The 23,235-nt window shown below is 43.0% G+C and overlaps 1 protein-coding gene across 6 annotated transcripts in view; it reads right to left on the reverse strand.

Annotated features, from left to right (window-relative positions):
* Positions 1-23,235, reverse strand: part of FBXW7 (F-box and WD repeat domain containing 7) — a 151,538-nt gene that overhangs the window by 10,306 nt on the left and 117,997 nt on the right. For 5 of the 6 annotated variants that reach the window (XM_015861319.1, XM_015861322.2, XM_015861323.1 and 2 more), the window contains 6 exons: positions 19,036-19,118; positions 15,849-15,990; positions 9,704-9,838; positions 5,183-5,306; positions 3,233-3,369; positions 1,474-1,587 (listed from right to left, as the gene is read on the reverse strand). In XM_015861319.1, the coding sequence (XP_015716805.1) occupies positions 1,474-1,587; positions 3,233-3,369; positions 5,183-5,306; positions 9,704-9,838; positions 15,849-15,990; positions 19,036-19,118 (735 nt within the window). Of the gene's footprint in view, positions 1-1,473; positions 1,588-3,232; positions 3,370-5,182; positions 5,307-9,703; positions 9,839-15,848; positions 15,991-19,035; positions 19,119-21,420; positions 21,610-23,235 lie in introns of those variants that run through there. The other variant, XM_015861325.2, reaches the window with a different exon arrangement.

Below are 23,235 nucleotides of genomic sequence, written 5' to 3' on the forward strand. Positions count from 1 at the left end.
CTGCTTCCTAACTTAATTCACTCCCAGCAATTCCACCTTTTTAACTTCAAAACAGCTTTTCACTTTTACATCTCCCCAACTTTTTTTTCAAAGTATGTTTCCACTGATTTGCTCATATTTTAAGAAATCATCCTTCTCAAGCACTAAGAACACAGAATCCCTATTCTGGGCTTTACATCTGTCAAGGGGATTATTAAGCCATGTTCATTTGCAAAGACCAACCTCCAGGGTTCTTTTTATTTTATTAATTCTTCACTACCAGTAAGCATAAGGGCTAATACAGCCCTCTTTCACTTACAGTATTTACCTCTAAGGTTTAGGGTAAATAGTCCCATTAGGATTTGGAATTACCTTTACTGAAAATTACTGAACATCAATTGGTAAGTTATGCTACCACGATCAATTTTATATGTTTAAAAGAACATTTTTCTTTTGAGAGAACCATATATAGAAAGCAAGTATTTTCCATCCCAGTTTATCCTGCCTTTTCAGTCAAAATATGAAAAATCTACCATGGGTTCCTTCATTAGACAGGAGAGGTAGGGAGAGGCTGCCTATTGCTTTGGATTTCATTCTTTCCCGCTGTAGTATTTATAACCTTGTCAAGGCATTATTAGGCAGGTAAAGACAAATCCTTGACACGTTCAACCTGAACACCATTGAGTTAATCTCAAAAACTGTCCTGTGTTCAAATAACTATACTGTTAAAACAATACGAAGTCTAAATGATACTAGTTTAGATGGGAAAAATTACTATTGCTCTGTGGCCTTTTCTATAGCTATATGGAGCTGTTTGCTGAGTAGCTGTGATGTTCTAACATGAGTGAAATGCTCAGTACTGTCTTTTTGATTGCACATATTGTTTTGCTTCTCTAAGCCAAAATTAAATTATTGAAGCTTATTAAATTCCTGCCTGAGCTGGATCTAATTTAATAGGAAATATTTAAACCTAAAGCAAGTTACACTTTTTTTTTTCCTGTGGCTCAGCAGTATAGCAGCTTAGAATGAAAAACAAACCGCATCTGAAAACAGAGCCAGTAAAATCAACACACCGTTTCAATAACTTAAAAACAACAGAAAGAATGATAGAAGACAAGTGAGATCTAGAGGAGTAAAACGAGGCTAAATTAAGCTTTAAGGAAGATAAAGCAACATATCTGTCCAAATTCTTTAGCATCCATGTCACAAATGACTCCACGAGAATAGAAGAATTGCCAAGAGAACAAGGATATATGCCAGCAGTAGCATGAACAGCATTGTAATTTCACATCAAGGTGACTTCTTTGAACCAGTCTCTGTGCAGGAGGAGATGACCCAAACATCTACCATTCGTTTTCCTGAATCTTTCTCCAGGCAGCCCCAAACACCACGCTGGGTGTGGTCAGGCAGAGCAGTGATATTTTCAACCCGTATCACAGTGCTAACTGGTATCCCGTTTCCTAAGGAATCCACCCACACCATCCAGTTACTTACCTTGCCAGTAACTGCTGACCACACTTTTAATGTGTTGTCATCAGAGCCGCTCACTATTCGGTTCCCGCAGAACTGAAGGCACGTGATCACGTGATCATCGTGGCCTTTGAGCACCTGGCAGTGAAGAACACAAAAACGTGCACTCACAACTGAACGGGGGAGATGAGAGACAGATAAGCAGGAGAAACAAAGTGCCATTCTGAGTCATAAATTATAAAATGCTAGAGTTGCTTCAAAAACAACGCGGCCCCTTAATCCTGCATGTCAAGTCTCATTTACTGCCAGCTGGGACCAAAGAAGGTATTTTCCTTCTTCTGTGGAATAATGCGGCATTGCTTGTCAAGCCTACTGTGGGGATTTGAAACCTCCTACAAGTACCAGGATAAATGAGTAATGAAAGTAGAAAAAAATTAGTTGCTGGACATTGCTCAATTCCTCTGCAGTTGTTCCCTCTCTTTCTCTCTAATTTTCCATTTTTTCCCCCCTTAGACTTCTACCTATTAAGCTATGTTTTGAGCTTTTCCGATCTTGAACAAAAATGACAGCATTGTATTATTTACTGCACATTTGTATTTCTACGGTCAAGACCAAGCATGCCCATTTTCTTCCTTTCCAACCAAACACTGTCATCTGTTAAATGTGAAGCTGCACCAAGTCAAAAACTATCAAGCGTAAGCTAAAGTACAAAAAAAAGCAATCGTTTAAAGGCGGAAATGTGGATTGGAATGGTACCCTGCAGAAGTAGGATCTTCAATATGTGATTTCAGAAATACTGCAATTCAGTATATTATACTAAAATACGGCACGGTTATCAGAATACAGAGAATGAGAAGGAACAAGGAATGCCTTTATTTAAGATACTTGAGCATTTCTCAAGATGTTCATTGAAATGAAATGGGCATTTGGCTAATGCCTGAGGCTGTAATTTTAATAATAATTCCAAGATAACTTGATGTGGCATATCAAGGCAAGAAACACAGAGCCACTGCTGCAGACGTGCATGAGTCACGGCCAAATAAACAGCAGGATACATCCATAGGTTTTTCACAGGGATCTTTTTGTTCTTATTGTTTTGTTGTACACGAATCAAGACAAGGAAATTGGCTAATAGGATATGAGTATGTTTTTTTTCATGGTTCTGACTGCTAGCTCAATACCAGGTTTGATTAGACAGCTGTTAATTTATTTTAAAATGGGCTGTAGGTATTGCTTCATATCTTTCTATTGGAAAAGCCATAATGAGAATCTGAAATCAATATCATTAAATATTTCAATGTTTAAAAAAAAATCTTAACATGGAACAAAATCACCATCTCCTGTTGCTCAATTTATAAGAATATCTATAAATAAAGCATGAAATGATCACTGAATAGTCGTGGAATATTTCTGTGTTGATACTTGGCCCGCTCCACAAATGCGTGTGTTTGATTTTAAATCTAAGTATTTCCAATCAAGTCTGTGGGATTATTTACCTCACGAAGACTGGCATGTGCACAGACAATCAGCAGAACCTACAGCATTTTTTAAAACAGCAGCAAGAGAGTTTTGCTGCGTAAACCTTTACATTTCTATATTTGCTAATATGGTGCTCAGAAATTAACGTAAAAACATGGTAAGCTAACATACATACACATGACTGCCTTTCTGTAGCGATGCACTGCTTTTTGTGCATGGCTAGTTTGACTTGTCTGAAGGAAAAAAATAACCCGAGTGGATCCTGCCGAGTTCATGGCACCCTGCACGCAGCCCAGCAACTCACCTTAGGCGATTTAAGTTCTCCTCGCCGCCAGTTGGTATCAATTCTGTGTTGTCGGATATAGGCGCTCTTCCACGGACTGTGTATAAAGCCTGGTTTTATTACTTTCCTCCTCTTGATATGCAATGGTTCGTCAATCCCTAAAATGGATTTAAAGAAAAAATAGAGGTGGGGCTGTGGTGGCAGGAGGGAGTGATGAGTCCACCCCCAATAAAACTGCTTTTCTCCCCCTAAACATTAGAGTTATCTCTGAAATTAAATACAGCATCAACACAGCAACCTCCTGACACAGAATTCTGCTCATCTTCTCCATGCCAGTATTTGCCTTTTGTGTCAGTGACCCACCCTGCTCCTCAGCTCTCCGTACTACCATCTTTCTTGCCTTCCAATTGTAATCATTACTGTAATCATGTGGTTGAAAATGCTCATTTTCATCACTCCTTGCCAGAAATCTACTTGCTTGGTCCCTTATTCTGAGGCAATGTAGCAGAATATTGCCTTCCCACCTGACTATCATCCACAACCATTCATACTCCCATTCTGAAGCCCTTCAAAAAATCCTCTGGTAGTGCATCTTCATTACCTTTAAGTACCCCGTGATTCTTGACCTCTTCATTTGTTTTTTTCAAAAAGCTCTGTCCTCGCCTGCTTCGGTTTAGGTGGTTGCACCCTGTCTGAATTGACATTTAAGAGGTAGTGCTTCATTTCATACTTCTTACTATATTTTGTGTCTTCTTCCTTTCTTTCTTTCTTTTTCTTGGCCAATTCCCTTTCTCACCTACCCATCTTTTCTACACACTTCTCTACTGCATCTCTCTACTAGCCTGACTTATGACTGTTGGCAGTAAATGGATTTCACTCTTCTGCTTTTAGCCCCCTTTCCTGCGTTTCTATCTGAAAAATTGTAATTAAGTGAGCTTTCATGTTACTGTGCACCTCACCAAGTCTGAATAGTCTACAATCCTGTTTAACCAGTACTCTTGTGCCTGGCCAGATTTATTTTTCCCTTCTCAGCTCACAAAGACTTAACACCCCTCACTGTTTTCCTTTTTCCTCATTCTGTCCTCTCAATGCATTTTTCACTGAAATTTGTAAGAGGAGAATCTTTAGATAAGATTTATGAGGTTAGACACCCAATTTCCATTGCAGAAGAACAACTCATTAATTTAGGGACCTTTAAAAATAGCCGACTACATTCACGGTGTCATCATTTTTAAAGCCTATGCCCCACGTTCTTGTCTCGGTGCTGAGACAGACTGGACAGTACCAGCATTTGCCTGTGTCCAGTAAGGACTCTGCTCTGAGGCTGCATGCATGTGCTCAATCTGCCTGACTGCTTAGCCAAGTATTTCTGTTTAACAAGTTTACATTTCCCTTATTTTCACACAGGTGCAAATTTTTCATTGAGTCTTTTATTGTCCATTCATATTGGGCTGAAACTCTCAGTCTTCTTGACTGGGCAGGAGGCAGGGATATCAACATGGCTTATGGAACGTGTCCCCTTCTCCAAGCAATCGATTTCCACTTTCTTCTCCTACCCTCTGAAATTTCTCAATTTTCCCACGACTGACACAAAATCACGGTGCACATTCTACACAACCACTGCAGGTTTTCCTCCTGTGAGGCAATGCTCATCTCATATTTGCTTTGGTTGTATTGTGAATAAAAACAGTCCTTAACCAGGAAAAATCAGTGTATTTTAAAAACTTACACGTTACACCTTATGCACAGGATGTTCAAGCTTAAGTCTTGTTTCATTTCTAGTGCTCCATAGATTACTTCTGCTTCCTACTTTTAACAAAGATATGCAGCACACAGCTCAAAACATCCCAGACAGTAAATTTAAAGTCACCCAAATTCCCTTCATAAAACTTTAAGCTTATTATGTAAATGAGCTGCACTTTCTGACAGCAACGCTTTGACCATTACATTCATCTTTTTGCTCAGCCTTACCTTCCTCTTTGCATTTCTCTCTCCAGAGAAGATTATCTTCAGCCAGAATCCTCCAATAACGGCACGTCTGGGCTGCCTGCAGAAGGTCCCTGGGTTCCAGGAATGACAGCACGTACAGTGCCAGCTGTAAGAAAAGGAAGGGAGGTTTCTAAATTGCTTTTGAAAGGAAAAGTGAAGTAACTCCAAGCATTATCACACATCAGAGGCTGAAATACAGAAAATTGAAACAATGAATTATTAAGTGATCTCAGAAACTTAACAGAGCTACAGCTTGTTCCAGTGGGCGCATGAGAAGTACAGCAATCATCTTAAATAACTAAATCCATACAGATCACATCAAAAATGTATATTATTTGCAGGAGACTAGATGTCAGCTGAAATCACTGGCTATTATGCTTTCTTAAAATGTCATCCGTATTACTTTGAACCATTGCCAGATGTACTAAAATAATTATGCCTGTGATATTTTATCTAGTAAAAGTTGTTCTGAGAGTTTAACCACAAAATACCACTACGCTCACTACGTGAACAAATTAAGGATGCTGGGATGGAAAAACATCACGCTGTAAGCTCAAATAGAGAAAATGTAAATGCTATTTGTCTTCGAGTTCAAAAGTGCTCTGCAGCTGCAGAAAATCCAGCAATCACATCGCTCAAGTTCTGATTGAAATGGGAGCATACACTTAAGTGCTGCTACAGTGAGTTTTATGCACTTGGATGCAAAAGGACTAAAATATGTAACTGATATTATACACTGTATTTGTTACCAGGAAAAGCAAACAAACAAACAAGGGAAATCCCAGTATGCTGCATAAGGTGAACTGAAGTTGAACTTCACTTTTCTGTGTGACAATGTTAAATGTTACTGGGAGAACTCAGATCTCAGCTGAGTTGAGCGAAGCCACATAATGACCACGGTAAGTCCCCCCAAAACTCCAGAAATATCTTCAGATGGCCTGGAGACTTAAACAGGGTCAGAGGCATCTAAAACACAAACCAAACTACGGTGATGGATATCTCCTTAAGGGAATCCTGGATGAATGATTACAGCTTTTCTACTGAGCAGCAACAATACATTTCTCCAGTCATGGAAGATGAAAATAGAAGAGGCAGGAAGGTGGCTTCCATGACTAAAGACTCCACAGAAAGAATAACACTGATAAAAAGTGATGCACAGCACTACTTACATTTATAAATAGTGGGGTCTTTGTCAACCCTAGGATGCAAAACTTGTCAGGGAAATCAGATCATCCACATTCACTGCTTGATGTACCTTTTTCTGCTTAGCATTTCCGTATTTAATTTTTAACTGGAGTTACGTTGTATATAAATGGAATCTGCCTCTCAAAGAAGCAAAGACTGAAATTCACTAAGGAAGTTGTAACTATAGGCTGTTGACCTCAGCAGATTTTTAACCTTATTATGTGAGAAACATTTACTTTTATTAATGTAGCCCAGCCAGTAGCTGAGCAGAAAATAAAAATTCAGCACGTCAAGCCTCTTGGCATTCTGATTGCAATTACACACCTTGTTGGCAAGTCATCACCTGCAGCTCACACTGAGCATGCAGGACTCCACATTTGCTGGATATGCGCCTTAACTTGCACAGCAGATCCCACATGCATCCCAGGCTGTAAAGCTGAGGAATTATTATTCTGTCCCTGCTCATTTGTGGAGTCAGAATTTAACGTTTGCTGTAAGGCTCCCTGACACAAAAACAACATCCACACTTGTGTCCTTTCTGACTTTGTCTAAATTCCTGATGTGGAACATTATTTACGACACGTGTCCTAAAACACATCAGATAGATGGGCTTGAACGCAGTAAGGCTCTAAACATGAAACAGATCCTTTCATTTTTTGTTGGATGCTCCTTAACTGACAGAAGAGTTTGTTTAAATATCACTTGTCCTATCTACATGGCTATGGACATTTGCTAAGATAGTGTTAATTAAAATCTGTGAGCCAACTGATTTTAAAACAGCTTACATATGGGTGACATTTATTTTAGACTATATTTGGCTAAATAGTCATCAAGGGTCAACACAGCTCACAGTTGACTTTAGGATTAGCAGTGTACAAAAGATAGAGGCCCTTTGTCTCAGTTCATGGAGCCGGTTATGAGACAGCTTCAGGTAGCAGAGAGCTGACCTTGACTCAGCTGTACTGAGGCCTGCTCCCTCTTGCAGCATTAAGAATACCCAACCAAATGCTGTATCTCGCTTTCTCTCCTACCGTACCATGGCACCAATTCTATTTCTTTGGCTGACTTTAGCAGCACTCCTTATCTGTTGATTTCTAGACTTGACTCTCACAAACAAATAATTTCAATAATTATTTCTAATTGCCCTGTAAGAAAACAAATATTCATTTCAGATTAATTGTTTGACTGCAGGTTTCCTCAGGAGGAAGGCAAACATTTTCTTCAGTTATTCAGATATTAAGCTGTTGTCTTCCTATTGCTGAAAACATTTTTGAAGGAGAGGCCTCCTGCCCAAATCAGCTTCATATTCTGATTAGGTAATAAAATCACTGCAGTACATACAATACTGGAGCTACCTATAGATGTTAACGCAGAGTGACAGCTCAAGAGAGCGTGCTTTCACAGGATGCTGGCGCTGGTAGGGAAGCCTGCTTACAGAATTACTGACCCTACAGAATTATTCTTCTCCCCAAAATTACTCATCACCCCCCGCTGAAGCCAGTATCAGGGGACAGAATCACTGAACAGATCTGACTTAAATAATCTTCAAAATGGAGAGGAGATGGAGTTGGCTTCAAGGAGAATTCTGGTTAATTTTGGTGACAGCAACAGGGGGTCAGAAGGCAAAAATTGCTTAAGCCAGTTTACAGGGCCAAGTCAGCCTTTCATGCAACCAAACACTTGACAATTTCACTGTTTGAAGAAGCAAAAAAGACCACTAAAAATAGGAATTAAGCACAAGTATCTTACAGTGGAGTCAAGAAACAAATAAGAGATAAGGAACGCAGCTACTTAGCTGTTTATTTTACAGCTAAATAGCATATCCTTTCTGTGAAGAAAATGCTAGAACTGAAATAACAGCAAGATCATTACAGTGTATCTATGTCAACTACTTAAGTTAGTTTGGGCACTAAGTCCTGCAAAGAACACAATTCATCTGTGACTTCCTGTTGATCAATTAGTGCATTTCCAGACACAACAGGAGCAGAAGTAACAAGATGTCCTCTGTTGTCTCAAAATCTAACCTCTGGATTCCTTCTTCAACCTCTGAACTAAGGCTGCTCTGGGCAGCCTCTTTGCAAACACTGCACCATCACAGCAGTCCTACTAAACCTTTCTCTTTCCCCAGTGTCCTCTACCTATGTGAAGAAGGCTATCACAGAGTGCTTAGTGCTGATCCACATGCTTACGTCATGTGTTCTAAGTTAACATTCATCACATGAAGTGCTTCCACTGCTTACAAATGCTAACCAGTAAAACTCAAGGTAAGGCTATGACATTTCCTAGTCCACAAAGATGTGATGGAAAGAAGGGTCATGCACAACCAAGTATTTTAAAAATATACATCAGAAAGAACACCAAGAACAGGAGATACAGAACAATCTTCACAGTAAATAAGAGCACACTAAATACAGTAACCAAACACCAGCACCAGAATACCTGCAAAGAACTTGTTTCCAAATCTGTCAGTAAACGAAGATGTACGAACATCAACCCTCATGAAAATTTTTACATGGCAAACTCAGCACATAGTAGATATGGCAAAACAAGATGCACCTCCTCTTCACTCCACACAGCAAAGCAAAAATTCACTAAAATCAATTAATATCAGAAGTATAATTTCCAAATGTACTAAAACGCATTTAACGGCTGTAGCACACTAAGTTGATAATCTTTCATCTCAAACCCATGTTCTACTTGTGAGAATATCAAAAATTACTCTTCTACAGACAACATTTACTTACTTACACAAGCTGAAAATCACACACACTCAAATCTAAGTCTCAGCTTCTCTTTAACCTGATACAACATGATCTGATTTGCAGAAAAGGATTTACTGCAATATATCCAGTTAATTAGGGTTTGGCTTTATCCTTAGTAAGAGGGGCTTTTCTGAGCTTACTTTTGGTGGGGTTTATTGATGTAGACTTTAGGACTTAGTTTGTTTTAAAAAAAAATTAAAAATAATATTCACAAAAGAAGCACATTACTTAAAGCATTAAATGGTAATGCTTATACTTCCAGAACACTGTGCAGAAAGGTCATGCAGCTGGAGAGGATTCTTTTGTGTGTATTTTCTGAAAGAACTAGTTCTAAATATAAAAATAAAGCCAGCCCAATTAAGATAAAGAGATACCTGAAAACTATGGGGATTTTGTTTAAGGAGTCATCCATATTTCCAGGTATCAGAACTGCAACATAAAGGTGACTTAGGGACCTTTTTAACATCAGTTTACATCACTATGTTGGAAAAAAAATGAATGCCACAATGAGCAAGGAAGTATTTGAAAGGTGGTGACTTGAACCTCTATTTCTCACCTCTTTTGGGAGCAAGGAAATGAAGTCTCTTTGAAACTGGGGTTCTATCACTTGCATCATGTGTTTCACTTGTGTTGGTTCACAACTGTCAATGAGTTCATCTAAAGCAAGTAATTTCTCTGGTCCACTCCAGCTCTGTAAGAAAAAACAAAACCAACAAGCTTAGCTTATATTAGTAAGTGCCGCTGCGTTGCCAAAAATGCAAGTTAAGTTCCCTTGTCGACCTATGCACAAGCATACAAAAAGCCAGCTCAGGTAAATTACACAAAAATGAGAAGTTAATCAAAGCAAAGTATTCAAAATTACTACATTGATTCTTAAGCTAAGGAAGAATTTGTAATACACACACATATAGATTAGCAATTAAGAAGATAATAATATTTAATAATAATAATTAAAATAATTAAGCTTCTTTTGAAGTTGATGAAATTTATGCACATGTTACTGACAACAAAGGGGTTGAAACAAAATTTGTTCTTTCTCCATTGTACATTCAAGTGAGGTAACTTTTAACCTTGATGTATCATCTGACAGACCAAAAGCTTGAAATGGAATGAGAGGAAAAGAACTTCCTCCAGAAATACACTGCCTGCTTGTTACTACGGTGTGTCCCTATATGGCAATGCTGTGTTTCAGAATCCTGGCTAAAAAGCAACACATATTTGTAGGTATCAATTTACACTTGAATAAACAGGGAATTTCAGCTGGTAATTTTCTTACTTCACATTTTGACTAATGGGCACCATAAAATCTGAAGATTTTAATAAGGCGCTCATCTGAGAGCACAGCAGATTAACAGCAGCATCATCTGTAGGAAAAAATAGTAACTGAATATACTGCACATCTGAAAAACGGTGCCTCAAACTCATCTGTGCTCATCATAGAGTTTAGATTCGTTATGTGAAAATAATTTAAGGAAAAAATCATTTCTACAGGGAAAAAGAAACCAAGAGCCACTGCTAACTGATTTAGCAACAGAATTAGAGCATGAACAATGCCTCAGAGAGGAGAAAAAATGAGATGTCAGTTTTTGAGAGCAAATTCACATTCACATTCTTCAATGTCTTCCAGAGTGACATTTACAAGTAAATTAACGCATGGAAATTATATTGCAGTTATGGTAAGAGCCCCGCTGAAATTAAAACAAAACAAAGGGCAAAATACCTTAGAATTAAGATTTCTGTTCTAATCTGCCATGTATCTAAGGGCTCTTACTGCTCATGCTGTAAATTCCTGCTCTCTTGAACTAACAGTTAACTCTGGTCTCTGCAATACAACATTTGCGTGAAGTTTCTTTCGATAGCAACATTTGCTTCATGGAGCAGCTCTCCATACGTCGTGTACTGAAGAGCTGTTTACCTCACCAACTTTCCAATTGTTTGTTTCAGTAACCCCAAGTTTAGCTGCCTTTAGGTACAAACAGTTGGAATCTGTCATCTTAGCTGTCAATCACCTTTGAATTTAGGAGAATTAAACGAAAAAAGGAAAAACCACACCTGTGCTACTTTCTCCTACTCTAAGTTTCCAAGGTCAGTCTGCTCTTAATTTATAAGCAGCTACAATAAATTAAGACAAATCAACCTGAATACCGTTGCATATCGCTGTGGTAAGCACGGATGACAGTTGTGAAGACATTAGTAATTTCTCTGTGCACTATCTTAATCTGTAATTCTCCTAAGTTTCTATTTTTAAAATGCAATGCAGAGCCGAACAGAAAAGAGAACAGAGAAAATACAAGAAGGGGAAAGAGATGCTAATGAATACAAGCAGCACCCGCTTTCATCTGTCCAGTCATCGTTATGGGGTGGCTGCAGGCAGCTACCTAAGGCTGTTCTCAAGCTATCAGCTGCTAAAGTTGTTTGCTCTGGGACATTGCCCCCTTAGTCTGCCAAATAACCAAAGAGACCCCCAGCTACAGTCAGCACATACAGCTGAATATGTGAGCTGAATATTTGAGGTTCCCAAACAAGGAGTCCCGTCTTTCCCTCAGGTCCCCAGGAGGTCCTGTTCCTTCAGCCCCAGCCTTCTGACTGCTCACACCATCCCTCATTTAGCATGCAGCTACTGCAGCCACAGCACTGCGTACCTGAAAAATGGCCCTTCATCTTTCCCTGTGCTCTTGTGCACAGCCCTCCTTCCTGTCTTTATAAGGCATGCAAAACAGCTTCATATCAACATAAACATCTCTGCTGCTCCTACAACTTCCACCTCATCCTGCCTGTCTGACTTGCCACTCATCCTTTCACCATCTTCTCTTGTTTCTGTGCCTCTGCTGTGAGCTATGCTCTTCTGTCACACAGCCCCAACCTGTTAACTCCAGTTTGCACAATTACAGCTTGCAGCAATTAGATTTTTCTTCTATTATAGGTAACTTAAGGACGCCTATTTTAAACATGTTACGCTGCGGTACAATTTCAGAGTGCTATTCTTTGTGACTGCGCTGTGCTAACAGAGGTGTGCTGTTTCACACAGACTTGCAGAAAGGGCTGTTGCACGTCCTGCTGCCGCCCAGCTCAGGCTAGTGACTGAGTTCCAGACAGCTCAGAGGTGATCCCGGCCCTTGGTACACAGAGCACGTGAGCAAAATCCCCTGGAGGAAAGGCCATACCAGTGAGCAGCCTGCTACAACAGGGGGGCTGGGAGCAGGGGGTGACTGAAGCTGAGCTGGGCTGGAGGTTCCCCCAGACTCGCCTGCTCCTGGAGGAGCAGTGACAGCTGTGTCCCTGCTGTAAGCTGGCAGTGGCTTCTCCCAAAGGGAACCTAGCTTGTACGTGCCAGAGCTGCTCTGCCACCTGAGCTGAAGGTATGAGCAGGGATGACCAGGGGATTGGCTGCAGTCCCCATTTCTGCTCCCAACCAAACTGGTATGGGTGAAACAGCCCAAAGCAGCATGCTGCTACAGTGTGTGTCCTTCCCATTCTGGACATTAACACCAAGACCTTGAACTTGTAACCATAAAGGAGAAGATGCCGTAATGCTGGCGATGATATCATCTCCACTGCCTGCTTCATGTAAGAGGTGGGCTACTCAGCCCTATGCATTTATGCATTCACAAGTGTCTTTGCAAGAGCACAAAGTGAAGAACATAAAGTAATGAGAATTGTAGTGGCTCAGACAGCTCTTTACATAAAGGAAAGAAAGAGTATTCTCGCCAGCCAACAGTGACAAGAGGTTTTGGGCACTGTTTAAACCACAGAGAAAGCAATGTTTCCAATCTGAGATAAAATAACAGCCTTCACTAGTTACTCAAAACCATTGCCTGTACTTACTGCCTTTGGAACAACTGCAACACTGTTACGAATGCCCCAAGACAGCTCCAGAAAATTCAAGGTTTTGGTCAAGTTACCTAACACTGTAAGTATGCAAAGTAGGAACAATGAAGAGAAAAAAACTGAATGTAAGATGTAAAGCAGTACTGTCACTGACTGAATTTAGCACGCAGCTGATCTTTTCCCTTGTCACAAGCGAGTTGGTGACTTAAAAACATTTCCTGTTCCAAATAAAATAAAAACAAGTTCATTGTAAAAGAAGAAACCTTGTCATGATGCATTTGGTCACCAGGTTTTTAAAACTCCTGTAGCAGACATTAAAAAAACCTGAAGCAAAGAGTCAGTGGAAAACAGAAAAATAAATGGGCCTTTAAGAAATTAAATGGCTCACACCTATCACAATGCTTTTCTGTTTCTGTTTCCAGACTAACATTTCACTGAAATCAATATACAGCTTCATTTTTAAAGGGAAAGTGCAAACACGCTTCCAACTGTTTCTCCCTTCTGCATTAGTTTTTGTCATTTTCAAAATGAAAGGCTTAGGTCAACTACAAAACAGAACAGCAGCGGTAATGTATGAAAATAAATTTTAAAACCCACAAACATAGAGGACATCTTGTTTTCTTAGTATTTGAATTCTTTTGCCTTTAAATTTGAACCCTCCCTACATCCCTTCCCCAAAGAAGTAAACAGAAGAGAGGGACTGAAGGCCAACATACAGGCCAGGGACCTCCAAGTATCTGAGAATTTCTGCCAAAGTTTGGTTCTTGCTTCAAGCAGGACATACATCCAGCTAACGTGCCCCTGGAAACTTAGCTTTAAAATTAATTGGAAATATATTTTCACATAAAATATGATAGGATCAATTAACAGGCATTGGAGGCATAAAGTACATAAAGAAGCAAGGCCTCCCATCTCTGTTTCTGAACTGTAAAAGCGTGGCATTGCAAGAACGATGCTGCACGTGCCATTTGATTCTTCTCTCTGGGAAGAGCTACCTCCCCTGACTTGGACACTGTGCTTTCATCATTTCAACAGGTAAAACTCACCACCTTCATGAAACTCATGCAGAAAATAAAAACATGGAAAATGAGGGTGGTTGGCATGCACGTGACTCTGAAGGCTTTCTGTTCCAAAGTAAAGGACTCCCTTTGTGAACGCAGTAAAAACTATCAGTAAGAGCAGCTACTATCACTGAGTGCTACTTGATGGTCCCTAGTTAGTAAAGAGAGGCTTCTTTCTCTCAAGAGTCCATATCAGGGCTTGGGAATTACTACAGAAAATCCTTACTGTATTTTCACAAATTGAAAATACCTCATTATTTAACTTAATGGGGAGCATCGTTCCTCCACTACAGAACCAAAACCAACAAGAACTCCATTACAGGCAGACTTCCCGTGGGCTTACAGACTTTTTGTGAGGTAGCACTGCTCGTACTGCCATGCATGCATCCCACTCTCAAACATTTCAGCCTTTCATTGTTTTTTTTTTAACAAGTAGCTACTGACAACCATTGATCTTATCCGAGAAAATGCACAGCATGTCCCTATATGTAACAAAATAGCTTTCCTTAGCTTAAAAGCTTTATCAGCATATTAAGATACAACACAGAACTACATTAAGTATCATACATACAAAATACCATTCAAACACAATTAAGGGTTAAAAAGACGCATTTCTATGGACAGCCTTAAGACACGCTACTACAATTACACACGAGCATGAATGATGTGTACAAGAACACCTCAGCTCCAAACTTCCACTGTTTTATGCAGATCATAAACGTGTGAAAATAAAAGAGGGAAAGGAGTTCTCCATTATTATTTTAATGCTCAGCCGTGACAGTGATTGAGATCAATGGTACTGTGTGGCAGCATGAATCAAGCCCCAAGCACACTCCCGCCTGCAAAATTGTATGCTCGCTACTGTATCTACAACATTGTTGTTCTATCTTTGGAAATGTCATCATAATTGAAACTATGCCTGCATTAGTTACTTATTCCTTCTGGAAACATTTTTAGAAGTAACAGTTTATTAATCAAGATTTGAAGACACAATATTTCCGTTTCTCAAATCAATGACTGGAAGTCATCCCTCCTTAAGAACAGGGTGCACAGCTGCACAGCGGAGCTCCCTGACGCTCTCTGTGCCCTACAAGCACTGCCCTGCCCCAAGGTGTGTCTGCATTAATGCACACCCAATTGGCTCAGCTGCTCCCAATGCAGTGTCACCCAGGTGTCAGCTTCCACTGTGCAAGTGTCCCTCATACCACTGGGTTTTGGTTTCTCTGCTTATTGGTCACAATAAGTTTTAGACGTTGTTGAAGGCTGTTGGAAAGATACAGAAAGCTTCTTATTACCCTGTCCTCAATGTACGCCTGTGTACCAGCTGACACTGTGTTCAGTACTCAAACATCTGAAAAATACACACTAAGTTTCCATTTAACCTATTTTTCCTAAACATTTCTTTCTATTCTTAGAAGACAGCAGACTTGGGATAAATTTAGTGCTATACCTACGCTGAGGCAAACCACACGCTCCCGCTGCCAGTCTCCCAGTGAAAATGTCTCCAGTTTGCTTGAGGCCACGGAGGCAGCCGTAACATGCTGGACTGAATTTGCAGAAAATGTGAAAGCATCAAACTGTATGGGCTATTTTATTAAGAAACCACAGAACGCAGTATTTTTTGTGAGTTTCTACAGTAACTTGCTAAAACGGGCAGCTGCACTTCCTTGAAGTTGATGCCCGTTTGTTTTTTCAACAGTACACAAAATCAATGCTGGGAACATTGCGGGATATACAGTGAGGACTGCCTTCACTGAAGCAGCCTTTTGCTTCAGTCATGGAGTTAAGCTGCTTTCTTTAAGTGCAAGTTACCTGAAACATTTTCAGCCATTCCTGAAGGCCCGTGGGTGGCTGCACAGATGTAATGCGGCGGCGCTGCTGCCCCTGGCCATTGGCTGCCCTCAGGTCCCCGAAAGTGGTCGGTGTGGCAGAGCATGGCACCAGCCCTGTGGTACTGGAATACAAAGTGAAAGATGCATGTAAAACATTGAGGAAAAAAAACAGCGTCTACAGCACAAAAACTAGTACAGAAGTTGCAGCTATTACTTAATTTTACTTAAAGCGCCTTAAACTTCCTGCAACATCAACAACATGAAAACATTCTGTTGGTTGCCTGAAGCATGAGTTTCTCTGATGCCTTCTCATGCCTTGCTCCCAAAAAATCATTTCTACCACTACAGCACTAATCTGCCAAGGCCAAAAAATGGCTGCTCCATCAACTGCCCACCATGTTGTCTTAAGGATGCACCGTCACATACTCCTTTTCTTGCTTTTCTTGTGGGCTGCATTAGTGCTTTCTGACTGTTCTCAATGTACTGACTGGGATGCAGGGAGCCAGTTAAGAGTCTCATCTGCTGTAATGTGCTATTGCTGCTTCACCAACAAACAGAAAAATATCTATCGTTAGCTCTTAATGCATTTTGTTGACAGCTATAAGTATCAAACCATTCCACTGCCCTTGTGACTGAAGTTGGCCTTGGAAGCACTCGTTAGAGTTTTAAAGTTTTTGTGTTGATGGAGGACACAGGAACTAAAGGGGGCTGAAGCGAAGGGGAGCCAAAGGTGCTCCCTGAATTACAGCTTGTTTTTTGCAGACTGCCACATTAAAAAACAACTCATTCATATGGGATGGGGCTTTATAAAAAAAAAGCTGGGATTAAGCTGCTATTGTAGGAGTCTATCGTAATACAGCTGACTGAGTTATCCTCTTTCTTTTTCTTTTTTTTTTACACATAATGTAAAGTACTTTGTTCACAGAACGCCAACATTGTATTCCCTAGCAGGAAATCTGGAACTGCAGGATGGTGCTTTCACAAACATCATGATTCTGAATACAGTTGTGGGACTCCACAAAAAAAAATCCTTTTATTTATGATAAGCCCAACTCTCCAGCAGGTAGGAGCTTCAGGGCTTCACTGACATTTCACTGGCTACAAGAATAGCTTCCAATGATGCAAAGCAGGTTCATTTTCATATTTATCTCATCATAATCTACACGTTTTTCACTCTTGAATCTTCCCTGTTCTGAAGGACAATCATAGCACGGTTGGCTGTTTACCCAAATAGGTAAAGAAAAGTAAAGAATGATTTCAATAGGCTTGGGGTTTTTTTGTGGTTGTTTGCTTTGTTTGTTTGTTTTGCTGCTAATTTTATTGAATAACAACATAAAGATAATGTGATATAAAAAATACTGTTTCGGAGATCAGGGCTCCTCTTAATGGCACTCGTTTACTGGCTTTACCTGGCATATGCAAACAAAGTTCATCAGACCTGCCAAGTTAAAGAGTGTCTGATCTCAGGGAAAATGAAAAAGCAGACACAAGAGCCACATTATTTGCCTAAACATTATTACAGAAAATATAATTGAACAGTTAAAGAGAGAGGATAAGATGTTATTTAAGGATTCTTTTATGCCAATAATGACTTAAAATCCAATCGATGACAACAGAAAACATCTTTCTAAAACAAAATCTGTATTTACAGCCTACCCATTCTCATCACCTGTACAGAGACGGTGCCAAGGCCTATCATTTCAGCTGCAGAATAAGGCTCTTAGCTTCAGCTTATGGTGTATCTGAACAATTACATAGCCTTGAGCCCACAGAAGAACAGGTACACTTTAATTTCTTCTGTGGTAAACTGGTTCTCATTCAAAACCAGCTATTCAGAGCAAGACCTAAAAGTGTCTTTTCTTTGACCTGAGATTAAACAGCAAGATTTTTGGCCATGCTTTATTTTTTCTGTTTGCTTTCAATCACCTGTAAGGGCCAGCCAGGTTTCTGTGGAAGCTGAGTGAGTGCAGCGGTTCCTTTGAACATGACAGATACACGTGACAAAAAGCGTACTTTCGTTGTTCCTGAACTGTTTGCTTTTACATGAGTGCAGGGAACGATACGCCACGTGAAGAATGGGTGGGTGAACAAAGCGCTTTGCTTTGGGAAGAACAGAAAAGCCTGGAGAAGCCACAGCTCGAGAGAGGTAGAGACTGTAATACGTGCTTCTGGGCAACAAGGCTCTGTCTCTCTTTCTCTGCTGCAGTGTTTACGTATCTGAAAAGCAACTAGGGAACCTGTTTCCCCACACTGTCCTAACTTCTCACTCACTAGCTGACAAACCTCTTCAGGGAAGAGAAATAAAATATAGGTTACTTTTGAGAGATCCATCAGTGTTTGAATGCTACAACAGCATATTGAGCAAAAATAACATCCCCAGCCACATTTAGGAGGCAAGCATAATGCTTGTAAGGGGGGGACGATGCTTCTTACAGGGGAAAAAAATGTGTAATGGTGTAAATTCAAAACTAACGGAAAGCAGTGCAGCATGAGAGCACAATTGTTATGGCAACTATGTAGTAGGAGCTGCAGCTGTACCACGTGCATCCAGGGCCTCCTCTGCCAGCCCGCCTCTCCTGTTTGGGTCTGACTGGGGTGAGGGGCACGCTGTGTGCCATGTGGCACCGGGCAGGAGCACAGCAGCACACCACAGCCCTCTTAATTCCACACTGTGGATAGCAAGTACACGCGTGTTCCCAACTAAGATCAGATGGTCTGCTCTGCCTACATAAATTTCCATTCTCTCGTTCCCGTTGCCATAGCAAAGTGATACATTTGATCACAGATTGTAATAGTCTTAAGGTTTATCATTATGTCCCTTTTTAACAGGCTGATTGATTTTATACCCACGAATGATTTGGCCCTTGAAAAGTCTCTAAGTAAATAGGAACGCTATATTTAGAACTGGACACAAACCTCAGCCGAACAAATGCACAAGTCTAACCTAACAAATGCACAAGTCTGGATACTTCATTAAAACTCATCTTCAACATAGATGACTTAAATTAGCTAAACAGCACATGAACACACATGAACATTGATACAACCCCTTTCTCTGCTCTGCAGCACTTTAGCATTAAGAGAAGCAACGACCCAGGCATTGTGACTGGAGAGACAGATACACCCAAGAATCATGAACTGGCAGTCTGTTACTGCATTACTGTTACCTTGTGTATTCTGAGACTTTGCAGGGTTTCTTCCCCAGAGAGAAAGAACGGACCTCGGAGCCATGGTCCAACTTTCTCTTCATCTGCAAGGTGAGGGAAAAGAGTAACAAGAGGGGTTTAGTGACATGACAGGCCGTACTTAAGCATACTTCTGTAAAATTAATCTGTTTCTACTTTGTACTTTAATAGTGGATTTCAACAAAGATGATGCTCAGATCATTCAAAGCAATGTTTTAGTTTCTGGCTTTAGCTAACGATACTCCATGCATATTTTTATACAGTGCATGTACACAAAAATGCTGTTTGAGGTCCAAAACCCTTTGGAATTATATTCCTTTAATTCCCACATTTCAAATGCTTAAAACCGTGTGTAACTCTGTGTCGCTTTATTTACTGAACTGGTCCCTCTCTGTTCTCCAGGGAGGGGAGGGGAAATCCTAAGCCAAACCCCTTCCTTCTCTATGCCCAGATTCACTGCTAAAAGTCACATGCAAATGTTAAATTCTAGCTAAGCTCTAAGCATTATAAAGCAAATACTCATTGTCTGGCCTACATAAATTCAAACACGTCTTTTCTTTCATCTGCACTTTTATTTTAAAGTTGTAGTATGACAACATTCATGGAACTGCAGTAAAACCAACCCAGGGAGGAACAGGCGTTTTCACCAAAAGGGAAAGGATGAAAAGCAGTAAATCTCGCTCCCGAATGTCACCCGCAATTAAATCTGATCAAAACCAAATAACGAGCAGGGCAGCTGCTCACAGGGGAAGCCGGTCTGCAAAAATTACCAGAGTGATGGAAACCAAGGAAAGCCATATTTATCCAGTCAGACAAACAAGGATTACTTTCCACGTATTTGGGTAATCTGTAACTGCAGGCTCCTGGACCCAGTGAGACGCTGCTACGCTAAACAGTTTGTGTGGGTTTTGTTGCTTTATGTTTTGAAGGAGCGATGCACTGGAGCACTTCATCCAGCAGAAGGATACTTAGTGCTGCTCACATCTGTCAGCTGCAAAGCGCACCAGCTACCTGTGCAACAACTCACACTTCTATTTCAGCATCTTCCTTCCCCCCCAGGCCCCCCCAATGTCATATTTAAGATACAGGGTTTAAAAGTATCTTATGTACGACACCGATCTAATCTTTTTAAATACTGCGTTATGGTACATTTATTTAACCATTTTTCACATCACTCTACTGCCTACAATTAAAACCAAATCAAAATCCAAACAGGATGGTCCACCTTATTTTGCCTTTTTTTTTTTTTTCTTGTTTTTTTGGGGTTTTTTGTGTGTGTTTTTTTTTTCACTTTCCCTACCCAAACATCCATTGCAGACAGTGCGGCTGGTTACAGAGCAGGGAGCCGGAGGGCGCATCCCTCGCACCCTGCAGCCGCACACCGTGTCCCCGCCGTGCCCACACGGGACGGCGCGGCGTGTCCCGATGGCAGCACGGAGCAGGACGCCTCGGGCGCTGCCGCACCCCAACCTCCCGGTGCTGCTCGTACCTCCAGCGCCCGGGAGGAGCAGCCCCGGGGCTTCCCCTGGAGACGGGCTGCGAGCATCGCCGCTAAACCAGCGGCACCGTCTTCCGTCGCCGTGCCAGGCCAACCGCCGGCAGCGTACGCGAGAGGCTTTGTAGCACGGGCGGACTGTTTAGAAGGGGCTTTTGGTGCGGAAGGGCACTACCTTGCCGACAGGCTCCTATCGCTGCCTCTCCGGCTCGCAGCACAGACACACGCAGTTTCCGGGAGCGCACCTCACTATAGCACCGAGTACGGAGCCCGCAGCGCGGTGAGCGGCCACCCGGACCAACTCCTTCGCGGTAGCAACGGCAACAACGTGCGATTCTTACGTATGGTTCCACGGCCGTTCGCCTAACGATTTCAACGATCTCTTTCTCGTCTTATTTTCCGGCATTTTAAGGAACTTTCCCCTCGGGTCCGCCGCACGGGCGGACTTTCGGCATCTCGGGAGGCGCTACGCAAATACGCGTGAAAACCGTCATTTAGCACATGGAGAAGATAAAACTTTCTCCGCAGCCGGGAGCTCCGGCGACGAGACGCGGCCAGGGAAGGCATTGCTGCAACCACCAGAGAGGAACTGCGGAAGGGCTGCGTGTCCCCGCGAGCACGCAGGCGGCCGCCGGGAAAGCGCAGGTTCCCTCCGACGCCGTTCGCTGCGATAATTGGGATTGCGGTGCGGGTGGAGGGCGGACCGGCGCGGCGGGCAGGCGGCATGTAGGCAGCATACAGGCGGCATGTAGGCAGCATACGGGCGGCATGTAGGCAGCATACAGGCGGCACGAAGGCAGCGAGCCGCCCGCCCCGCCGCGTCCCTGCGCACTGCAGCCCTCGGGCGGGGACGCGCGGCGCGGGGTACTCACTTTATAGAAGATCATCTTGAGGGTGCCGTAGAAGCCCATGGTGTCGGCGCGCTTTCCCTTGCGCGTCCGGCGGCCGGGCAGGCGCTGGCAGTACAGCCCCTTCTCCGGCAGGTAGCTCACCGCCTCCCGCCCCGACATGCTCGGCCGCGGCGGCGGCGGCGGGCACTAGGGCGGCTCGGCTCGGCTCGGCACCGCTCGGCCCGATGCTGCGCGGCGCGGAGCCGGCTCTCTCCCGTCTCCCCTCCCTCCCTTCCCCCGGCTCCCGCCCCGTCCCTCCTCCCGCCGTCCCTCCTCCCTCCGCCCGCCCCCGCAGCCGCCTTGCCGCGGCACTGCGGGCCGGGAGCTCCGCGCCCACCGCCCCTCCCCGCGCCGTCGGGGCCTTCCCCCGAGCCCGGCCCCGCGGGGCTCCCGGCGGCGGCGAGCGAGCTCGTTCCCACTAATGATAATGAGCCCGCCGCCCCCGGCTCGGCCGCCGCTCTTGACACAGCTGCCTGCCGCGGACACCAATTAGTCCTTCAAAAGTGCGGTTAATTTTAGAATTATTCGAAACGCGCTACAGTTTGCCGGGGGATGGCGGGAGGGGGGATAAAAAATGCAGAACTACCCTCTCCCGGCTAAACAATAGACCCGACTGGCCTTGAGGAGGCCGGAGGTGCACCAGCCGCATCCAACGATTGTGTAACGCGGACTGCATCGCGACGGGCCGCATTAGGCAGCGGCGGTGCGGGTTCCCAGGGACGTCGCGCCGCCCCTGCAGCGCCAAGAGCGGCCCCGGGGTGGGAGGGAGCGGACGCCCCGCTGCGGGAGCCCTCGGGCAGCGCACCTGGTACACAGCGCTCGGCCCGCACCTGCGCGCCCCTACACGCCCCTACGCTAATACTCGAGGGTAGGGAAGTTCTCGGGCCGCGGGTGAGCTCTCGGCTACCTGCAACCAGCACGGCGGGTGAGTTGCTGAAACGATATATTCCGTCTCGTGCAGTTTCCCCTCGGCCTGGTTGCTGTTCTGCAAAGTTTTCTGTCCGAGCGCTAAAAAGGAAGCGGTGCAGAGCATCCCTGGAACGGGAGCTGAAGGTGCAGCGCTGCCCTGTACTGTCCGTGCTGCAGCTGGGGCTGCTCGGCTGCCTCGAGCGCCAAACACGGAGCCTGTGTCTGTTGGCCTGAGGGGAAACCATCTTCTCCATCACACAGAATATTATGAAAAAAAGTAGAGAAAACCACATATCTAACAGAGAGGAACTGCCTTCTGCAAGATCCTGCAGCCTACTCATCAGTACTTTAAAAAAAACTTCATCTGTACTAAGACTTTATAACAGCTAAGTGCGCTCGCTGGGTGTTGGCACGCAGCACACCAGGCGCTGCTTCTGCAGTCCTACCCATCTCCCGGCCGACGCAGTCCTCAGCCCTTTCCATCTCCCAGGGAAAATGGCTCTGCCCATCAAATCTCGGCATTTACGCCATCATCCATTAAACTGCAGTGCTGTATATTTTATGAGAACAAAATGGTCTTGAGTTGACTTCATACTTCAGATATGGAGAGCTGTACACATCCCTAGAGACTATTACCGTCTTCCTTTGCTCGCACATCACACGCAAAAGGGAAGGAAAAAGCCATAGGCTGCACATACACATTAAATAATCACAGGAAGCAAATTAATACCCAAATCATCAGAGAACGAAAGAAGAGAGCACTACTGCACTGGGGATGTGGAAGTACTTCATCCACAGGCACACCCAACTGCCTTTTGTTGAGCAGCCCACCTTTCTAAGAGCAAAAATCAAACACTGCATATGGATCTCATGGAATATTCCCTATAG

Source organism: Coturnix japonica, chromosome 4 (genome assembly GCF_001577835.2).
Source record: "Coturnix japonica isolate 7356 chromosome 4, Coturnix japonica 2.1, whole genome shotgun sequence".
In the NCBI taxonomy this organism is placed as follows: Eukaryota; Metazoa; Chordata; class Aves; order Galliformes; family Phasianidae; genus Coturnix; species Coturnix japonica.